At 37.5% G+C, this 10,304-nt stretch overlaps 1 protein-coding gene across 1 annotated transcript in view; it reads left to right on the top strand.

Moving 5' to 3' along the window:
• Abca12 (ATP-binding cassette, sub-family A (ABC1), member 12) overlaps positions 1 to 10,304 on the top strand; it is a 192,608-nt gene that overhangs the window by 65,004 nt on the left and 117,300 nt on the right. The window contains exons 3-4 of the mRNA XM_013017562.1: positions 127 to 280; positions 9,316 to 9,407. Of these exons, the coding sequence (XP_012873016.1) occupies positions 127 to 280; positions 9,316 to 9,407 (246 nt within the window). The remainder of the gene's footprint in view (positions 1 to 126; positions 281 to 9,315; positions 9,408 to 10,304) is intronic.

Here is a 10,304-nt window from a genome sequence, read left to right as displayed (position 1 = left end):
GCTTTTTCTGCTTATGTGGTGCTGAGGAATCGAACCCAGGGCCTCATACATTCAAGGCAAGCACTCTACCACTGAGCCACCTTCCCAGCCCCAATGATGTAATTATTATTATTATTTTAATTTCAGGTTACCTTGCACCTCGGAATCTTCCTAGCACTGGATTCTTCCCATTCTTGCAAACACTGCTTTGTGACACAGACTCTAAATGCAAAGACACACCCTACAGGCCGCTGGATCTGCTTCGGAGAAAAGGGGTTAATGAGGCATTATTTAAAGACAGGTAAGAGACTCTTCTCATGTATACTGGGTTTTGCTGAGGGATGAAGTCTGCTCTCCTTATGACTACCACTATAACTATGCTGTAAAAAGTCACAACTGTAATCTCTGTGTCTACATGTGTGATGGTATAAACAGGAAGGAACAAGGCGAGTACAAGTTGAAATCACTAAGATTCTGTGAGATGGTCTTTTGCTTGAATTGGTCAAATGTTGCTTTTTAAGACAAGTGGCCAAGGCAATTCTTCTTCTGCACTGTCACACCATGTTGGTGACCCATTGCTCTGAGATTCAGTCACAAGAATGACATCAGTATCAGAGATACCATGTCCATGAAGACTGAGGTGTTTATATTGCTCTATTTTACACTTCTAGATAAAGTAAAAATCAAGTAGTGCAAACAGGAAATTTGAAGGGTCTCAAAATTCAAGGTAATAAAGTTGAAAATATGGATAATTAGACAATAGATACTTAATGGGGTTAATGTGTGTCTGTTTTATGGTGTGAGAAGCAGCTGAAGAATGAAGATAGAGAATTCAGATCATTTACAACCTGACCATTTACAACCTCAATATTTCTTTCTGGAATTCTAAATGTAAAATCATTCCCATGAGCCTACCTGCCCACAGAACTGAGAAGAATATTGTAATTTTGATTCAATTGTGAGATAACTCTGTTAGAGAGTTTTATTTTAAAGCATCTCTCAAGAAAAGATTGTGTTCATGCATAACCAGAGATATTTGGTTTCCAAATCTGAATATTAAATTCCTTGTGCTATAGCACAACTTTTCCTTTCACATCATTTAGGATGGCTTTGCTCACCAAGTAGTATGGGTGATATTTTAAAGGAGATCACCTGTTTAGCATGAAATATACACATCTCAAGAACTGTCATAGGAAACACCTTGGGATACATAAATGTTGAGTTGCTAATTCACACTGGGTTTGTTGTCTTAATAAGCAACTCTGATGTTCATTTATTCACTTATTAACTTATTCAAGAAATAAAGACTCCAATACTTGTAAGTATCAAACAACATTCCACATACTGTGATACAGAAATGAAAAACAAAGTCTCTCCCTTCTGTTACTTGCATTCTGTTGCAAGGAAGGAAGCAAATAATTAGCATAATAACATGATCATAAGCATACTTGTGAGAAGATAAAGGAGGTTAAGAGGTAGAAGTTGAAAGATAGGGATTTAATAGAGTGGCAAGGGAAGATCTCTGACCAACAAAGATGAGTAGTAGTGTGTGAATATCTGGAAAAGAATGCTGCAGGTAGAGAATTGAGGTGAGGAAATCTTGAATACTGAGAGCAGAAAGCCAGCTATTATGACTGAAACACAATGAAAGATGGTAAAAGTGCATGGGCCGTGTTGAAAAGGATTATAGGAGGTAGAGCATACAGAATCAACCATTAAAGGAAAAGTAGAGGATTTGTATTTTGAGAAACTATTAAGAAGTTTAAAGCAAGCCATGACATATGGTTACTAGATGCTTATGTATGCTTACATACAATGTGTACTACTGTACATTTCTGTATGGAGACCAAAGCAATCTTTAGAGACTTTGTCCACTATTGTACAATGGTGTAATGGTGAGATGAAGGGAAGGATGGCATTGCCTGGTGATCCAGACCTGTTGGTCTGTGTCCCTACGTGAGTGCTAGATTAACCATGACTTATGCCAGTGTTCTCTCAGGTGAAAAAAATATTAAACCAATAATAGCCAGGACAAAAGAATAATCTCCAGAGGATAGCTATACAACATACGCTCCCTACTTGGTGGAGAGAGAGAGAGAGAGACAGACAGAGACAGAGACAGAGACAGAGAAACAGAGAAACAGAGAGAGACAGAGAGACAGACAGAGAGAGAAAGAGAGAGAGAGGTTTCAGCAGTGGTAACAAGAAAAACGTTATGAAGGGGTTTACTTGGAACTGACATTTTTAAAAATTTTATTTTCTTGTAAAGGTGCTATATAGAGAGGTTACAGTTACATCAGTAAGGTAAAGAGTACATTTCTTGTCAGGCATTGTTACTCCCTCCTTTGTTGGAACAGACATTTTGTGAACCAAACATTCAAAGAGATAAAGAAAATATTTATTTATATAATTTACAATTTGGATTCCATTTGGGGCTTTCTTCTTTATATATTCTCTCCATGCCCTGTCTCTGCCACTACTTCACCAAGGAAGGCTTCACTAGAAGGAAATTGTTAACATATCTGAGAATTATGCAAATCTACTTCCCTGAAAGGTGTAGTTTTTCTATATGATATATATAGAACAAAACAGAGTTGGGCAAACTGATAGATGGCTATGCATGCTTTTCTTAGCTACATTCTAACTATCGGTGGTTTGTCTAGCTTGGGGTATATATTGCTACATATTCAATAATTTTCTGAACTACTAATTGGAGCTTAATTTAGAAAATTATGTACAATAATAAAATCATATTAATGATATCCCCCATCATGCTATTAAGTTTTGTGCTTTTTGTAACTGTGCAATGAAACTGGCACATGATTACTGGGTAAACTATGCTACTAATTTGCTACGTTTTGGTGAAGGAAGATTCAACAACATAGCCTTACTGAGACAGAAAAGTCTTCCTTTTCTGTTTTGCCAGTCAGGAAACAAAACACCACCTTTGGTCTCATCAAAAGAGCCTTCCATGTTTCCTTTAATAGGATGCTTTTCTGAATGAAATGCTCATATAGCAGTTACTACTTGCTGGCCAGTTGCCAAGTGTTTTGATGTGAGTTTGTTTTTGCCACCAACCTTCTGTTATTAAATTCATACTTCACTAGGCATTACTTTCAGAATAAGGGACTTAAAAAAAGTCCAACCCTGAACTCAACATCAACTCTAACTAGCTGTCTGGAAAAAAAAAAACAAAAAGAAATGATAACATTTACAGTTTTCTTGCTCTTCTGCTCAATGGATGGTCTGACATCACAAAAGTTAGCCTCATCCTCCCTCCCTTGGAATGCCTCTCAGAATATATCAGACTGTGGGGGCCTCTACCTGTGCCATTGCTCACACAGTTGGCAAAGAACAGAGATCATCCCCTGGAGCTCAGAGGGTCATTATAGAGAGGAGTGATTCTGCATTCCTACAGATCCTGGGGGTGAGGGATGGTCTCAGTGGATTTGTTTCCTGTTGACAGTTATTCATGACCCATGGTTTCTAAATTCATACCTCTTCTTCCATTGGATTCCTCCTACAGACGTATAAATAAAAGCTCATCCAATTTTTTTCATGAATAATTTAAAAGTGCCAAAGATATTTTGTTAATATTGAAACATTATAGATTACTTTAGAAATGGACTTAAAGCTAATATTGGAAATACAAACCAAGTGCATATGGAATCACTTCATTTGAATGTAAGGCTGTCTTGTTGTTCTAAATGAGACTAGCATTAGTGCAAAAAAAAAGGAGAAAGGTTAAAATTCTCTTAGCCAAGACCACCTGGGAGATTGTTTTAACTGCCTTGTAAGCCAAATTATTCAGTCATTTATTAAGAATACATAGAGCATATACAATGTACACACATGGAGACTCTTGCTATGTGAGCCATTCTAGACACCAAAATGAATAAGGCACATTCCTTACCCCATGAGAATTCACGACCTAATGGGAGGGAGAGAGGAGGGAGGGGGAATTAAATCACTGCATATAAATGGTAGGCATGATGAGTATTTGTTTAGTTCTCACTGTGATCAAAACATTGGACACAAATGCTGAATAGTTTCACAGGTTCCATAAGACATTGTCTGTGCCTGAGTAATATGGATCTTACCGGCAGGTTTAATATTGGAGCAGAAGTAGGATTGGGAGAAGAGATGCTGGGAGAATCCTCCCAGAGGTCTTTTAGGATGTAATCAGGGGATGAACATGTAGATCAGTGCATGCCCAGCACATGCAAGGCCCTGGGTTCAACACAGCAGAAGAAAAAGTAGAAAGAGGGTAAGGAGGAAGAGGAACAAGACAAGGAAAACAGAATAGGAGTATGGTCATTAAGGACAGATAAGATGTAATGTCCAGATTAGGCGAAGATGTATCTATGATATGCCATAAAGAAGAATCTCAGGACTTAGTGAAAGAAAAAAACAGAAAGAGGCACCTACACAGTCTGCATAGAGAACTTGGCAGGTAGCTTTGCTTCTGTCCTAAAGAAATGACAGATTTTCTTGCAGTGTTGCCAAGTGAAGCTGCCTGTTTCATGGCTGGTAGAATGTAATCTGTCACAGTCATGCTATCTCCTTTTCCCGCCCCACATGCTTCTGATACACATCTACCCGAAAAACATTTCCTCACCTACCCATAGAGTGCCTTTAAAAGTTTTTAGAAATGTGCTTAATCTCGGTACATATTATAACTCCAAAGCCCTTCATAAGAATGTAGAAGGACAAGCTATTTCTAATTCTTGATTGTAACTGGGATATCTTAGAAGACAGATAGGTTTTGAAAATGAAAAAAAGCGTGGTGTGTAGCTAAATCACGATGACCCTTGGAGATGGAAGGTCAAGATGAAATACAAGGAGATAATTAAAACAATTCAAGTTGTCCTGCAGGTGACTTCTGCTTGAGGATAGACAGGATGACTGCATCCAATCACCGAGAGTGCCTCGATGACCGAACCCTCTCCTCAATCCCATTTGTAGTTAAAAGTCAATGATGAATGACATGTGGGACTGAGAGCAATAGTGGCCAAGAACATTCCCTTCTTTCCATTTTCTTTACCTCTTCTTTCCAGATGCTGCTATGTATAATTATAATGCCAAGGAAAAGAGAAAAAAATGCGTGTAAAATTTAACTGAACCGTAGCGACAAAAAAACAAATGTCAGAATTTTCTTTCCAGAATTTTCTTTGCCGTATGTCTCTTTCCTCATAGGAGTTCTTTTTATAGACAAAATGTGCCACAGTGCACACAGATATACCCTGAGACAGGTAGTCTTTCCCGCTCACAGGAAATACTTGACGCCCTAGATAAGGGCATAAATTCTACCACTACCATGACACATATAAATGTGACATCTCCCAGATGCAAATGTTAGTAGATGTCTGAGAAGTCACATCTATTTTGGGCTTAGTTTTCCTCAGAGCATAGTACAATTCTGAAGCTTATTTCCCTTACAGTATTCCATTCCAAATGGAGCCCCATGATAACCACAGAGGAGGAGTTTATGTCTCCACCATCTTGGAAGAGAAATCCTTAGCAAACTCCATGGAACTGTGCATTCTGCTCATTCCAATAAAAGCTGTGGAATCTAAGCCTGAAAGAGATACATATTTATAAAAGTACTGTGAATATGTCATATGTACACACATATGTCATAATGTTATTATATAACAATTTTATTATATATAATGATTCTTAACTATGAGACTGGGAAGAAAAGAGAGGAACAAGAGGGAACAAGTATACTGGAGGGAGACTAATAGCAAAGTACACTACGTACATATATGAAGATTGCATAAGGAATCTCACCAAGTGCTATTAAACAATAAGGGTAGAGGGAATGGAGAAATGAAGAGGAGAGCAATAGAAGAGTAATTCTTATTAAAATAGAATATATTCAAGTATACTTAATATACACCACACACACACACACACACACACACACACACACACACACACTCACACACACACACACACACTGAATATCAAGCAAATCTAACAGGCTCTGTTCAGGAATAGATGCCAGGCTCTGCGTGGGTGAGGACAAATTGAGAATGTTAATGAGGACGAATATGTTTGATGCACTTTGAGTGGGCATATATAAAAATAGAACATTGAAATCTTTGAAATGGTTCTAAGAAAGGGGTCAAGATGATGATGAGAGAGTGATAAATTGGGTGAGATTGATCTCACCTTTAATATTTTGTTGTCAGTCCCTGGCTTTCTCATTTGGTTTTCCCATTGTGGTAGGAACTGAATAAGTGTTGGTGAGTTAGTGAATGAATAATGGAGGTGCGATGTAAGCGTATACCCTGGCTATTCTCTTTTCCAAGGATACTTTCAGAGTCTGGCTAAGGACATTTTATAAAGATGCTTCCTCAGCTATATGTTGCTCCAAGTGACATTACTTATTATCAAGTACTCAGTGCTTGTCATGTGCTCACTATCCGACCATCTGTCAGGACACTGTACTGTAGACTCAAGAATCTTTCAGGATAAGAAGGGGAAGATTGGTTATCACTACAAATAGAAAATTGCTTTCATAAAAACGTAATGAAATGCAATAAACCTATAAAGTGAAGACACAGTTACAAACCCCTGGGTGATGTTTTCACATTCCATGTTTACAAAATATGTGATCTATCACTTGGTATCTGTAAACTATCTTCTTTTGTGAGGATGTTGGCAAAAAGCTGATTTCCAGTAGAGACAGGACCCACACAGACCATGGGTTTACACATCTTATGCTACAGGCAGAGCAATGTTACAATGTGCACATGAGGTAGAGAATGGTTTAGGAGGAGATTGAGCTGAAATTCTAAAAGGCATTTTCAAATCCAAAGTTCTTTTGCTCACATCTCAGCAATATTGGCTCTTTCCTTTAGCCAGACATCAATCAGATAGTATAGTTTAGTACTGTGCTGGAAGATGAGAATTTAAAGATTTCATTTGACAGTGCCCACTCTCAGAATAAAGAACTTGTGAGAGAAGTTACCTATGGAAGTAAATAAATGTATACTTAGTGATTGTACTAAATAACAGAAGGATGACTTGTTTATGCAGTGCTTTGTCAGCATGATCACACTCATTAGAAAGCCCAGAAAACACCATCATACACTCAACAGGACTGGCTTCCTTTTTGCTCTCTTGTAGTAACTCTAAAAGGAGAGACAGTAGAATTAATTGTCTTTGTGGGAATTCATTTGCATTTCAACTTACAGTGTTGATTCACCTCTTTACACATGTTCTCTGTTATGGATTTACATTGTGGGTTTTATTTTATTTAAAGCAACCAGGTTTTATAACCAACTGGAGTGGAGGCCTGACATTATATCAAGCCTTCTAAATGCATAAGGAGATTGGGGAAATTTTTAGGAAAGAGGAAAAGCAAAACACAGATGATATCTCAACTCTCATTTCCACTTAAAGGATGTGGACAGCTTGTTACTAGGAGGTCCACCTACAAAGGTAGCCTCATGAGTCCTTGTCTTGATCACAGGCTTTACTGCTGAGCCAACCGCCATCCTATTTAGATGTTTAATGACTTCTGATAAGAGAAGGTTGATTGATGTAGGCGAGAAGGTAGGGAGAGTGTCTTCAAAGGAGCACATGCAGCCTTTTTCTCTCCAACCAATAGCACATTTTTGTTTTGTTTTCAATGTCCCCCTTCTTCCTGTCTTACATGTTCCTTCCTCATTCCCATTTATTATTCAGTCTTTCTTCTCGTGTTCCTTCATTGATATTTTGATCTTTGTCATTCTCCCTTTGTTTTTTCTTACTATCCCTGGGAAAGTGAAATTTTTATGAAGGTAGGGTTTGTTTGCTTTTTCACTTTGTTTTCAAAATGTATTGACATTCGGTTGCCTTCCTTACACCATCACTACCTGAACTGGTGGGGGAAAAGTGTCAAGGAAAAGAAAAGTCAACCCAAGTTTCTCAAACTTTCTCAGACTTCCTTTTCAGAGAAGGGAGAAGGTTCAGGTCAGTTCTTATTTTATCTGAATGGTTTTCCCATCCACAAAGCCAGCATAAGGAATGTAAAAAGATTTAGGGGAATACAGTCACGGTCATGAATAATTCAAAAGTACATTAAGAATGCAGGACTTTCAGAGCAACCTGTACATTTTAAGGAGAATATTGGAAAAACACTAGGGAATGGAAACGAATATTACTTCTTCCTATCATTTTTTTCATAAGAAAAGAATACATGGAGAGGGGAAAACCCAGTAAACATATTTTTTTCCAATTATAAAGCACAAAGATCTCGTTTCTAAAGCAGAAGTTGCATTGAACCACAGTGGTAAATAGAACTTCTTGTCATCTTTATATATCTTAATTATGATTTTTTTCAAACAGGTACACAAAACCTACCAGCTTTCCAGAACTCTAGTAATTATCTACACTCAGATATTCATACTGACTAAATTTGTGTAGTTACACACATTGATTTTAGGCACTTAGTCTTGGGTGCATCCAATTTTCAAGGAAATATAATTATCTCCATTTTAATGATATCAACTTGATAGGAAATTATTCCTTAAATATGATGGTTTTACAATAGAGATGGTTAATAAATTGTGAGAGGTAATATAGTATAGGATAGTATAATATATGGAAATAATACTATAGTAATATAGAAGTTTTTAACACGAAGATTTTAAAATACAGATGATTAGTAAATTGTGGGAAGTAATATAGTAAATATTTTCTCCCCAAACCCATCGTGATTATACTGCCCAGGGCATCTTGGTACCATGGTGTGTATTGTTGCTTTCTACATGTGGTACATTGACCATCTGTTTGAATCTTCTTCCTTTCTACTGCTGCCGTGCCACCTATGATATCACTAATCATGGTTCCTAGATACTCAATAAACTTTTGCTCTTTTATGTCTTCCTTGAGTTTTTACCTTACAAGTACTAGTTAACTATGAAAATCATCAGAATGCCATGTACCATTTTAAGTGAGAAACGTGTTTTCCTTTTGTGATTGACAAGAAATGACACTTTGGCCTGTCTCTAACCCATTCTCAATTTTCATCTCATTGAGGATTCCTCAACATTTTGAAGAAATAATAATAATAAGCAGCAACTTTAGGTCTAATTCTCAGAAATTTCTTTTCTATACGATTAAAAAACAAATGAGGCCATCATTTCTGAATAAAAACTTACCAGGTAGGAGACTGTATATATTCATTGGGTTATAGTGAGTAATTCCTTCGCTATACTAGAGCACAGATGAAAAATTTCCAAGTCCTTAGAGAGCTCTGGAGTCTGCCACCTAATACATTACTTTAGCTAACTGAAATTAATGTGGGTGAAGTTATAGAGTTTTTGCCTTTTTTTTCTCTAGTAAGATTCAGAAAAAGTCATCCAAGCTGGAGAAGGACAGCGATTTATCACACCAGAGCACCCCACTTCCAGAAAGAAGACACACATCGCTGGGTAAGCATTCTTCTATAAGGTTTTGAACAGGTTTTGAAAACAGACAGTAAGTCTAATCTTTCAAAGGTTTCTACTTTAGACTTTCAAATAAAGATGCAACATTTAGGATAGCCTGAAGAGGTCTAAATATTCCTCATAGTTGCCTGAGTGCGGTGATCTAATTATGCAAAACTCTGCAGGGTAACTAGAAATTGAATTCTTACTAAAATACTTTATAGGAGCAAAAGAGTTCACAATTGCACTCTATCCCAGAATTGACTCTAGAATTTTTTAATTGCCTGCAATTACACAATGCTGGATGGCCAAAAACATTCAGTCATAAAAAATATTGAAAGTATCTTCAAAGTAGCCCAATTTTCAATTTTACAGGTGAATAATACAAGGGCAAACCAAGTTCAGTGCTGTGTCCATAGTCACACAGCATTACAGTTATTAGATTATTGCCCAGCCAATACTTTTTGAATAATACCTTCTTTCCCCCACCTAGCTCTCACTTTCAGTCTTCAGTGTGTGTCTGAATTTAGATTCAAATCTAGGCTAGGAGCCGTCCAACTTGCATGCACAAGACAGCTTGAGTTTCTCCTTCAAAACACATTTCCAAGCCTTACAGCCATGTGATATGTATGCACCTGGAGAAGAACCCAAAACTCTCAACCAACAGGACAATTTACATCTATGTGAAAAATCTTTATTAGGAGTCTGCTATCATGTACCGCGCCATCCTCAGGGCTGAAGATAGACTGCTGAATAAAATAGATTCTTGTCTTTTGGAATATGGTTGGTGCTCTGGGGGAGGGGAAGTATCATCTTTTAAAATGTCATGGAGGGCTGGGAAGGTGTCTCAGTGGTAGAGCGCTTGCCTTGCATGCCTGAGGCCCTGGGTTCGATTCCTCAGCA

Source organism: Dipodomys ordii, unplaced genomic scaffold (genome assembly GCF_000151885.1).
Source record: "Dipodomys ordii isolate 6190 unplaced genomic scaffold, Dord_2.0 Scaffold1, whole genome shotgun sequence".
In the NCBI taxonomy this organism is placed as follows: domain Eukaryota; kingdom Metazoa; phylum Chordata; class Mammalia; order Rodentia; family Heteromyidae; genus Dipodomys; species Dipodomys ordii.
Note: the sequence above shows the minus strand (reverse complement) of the source record. Positions and strands in the feature narration are given on the sequence as shown.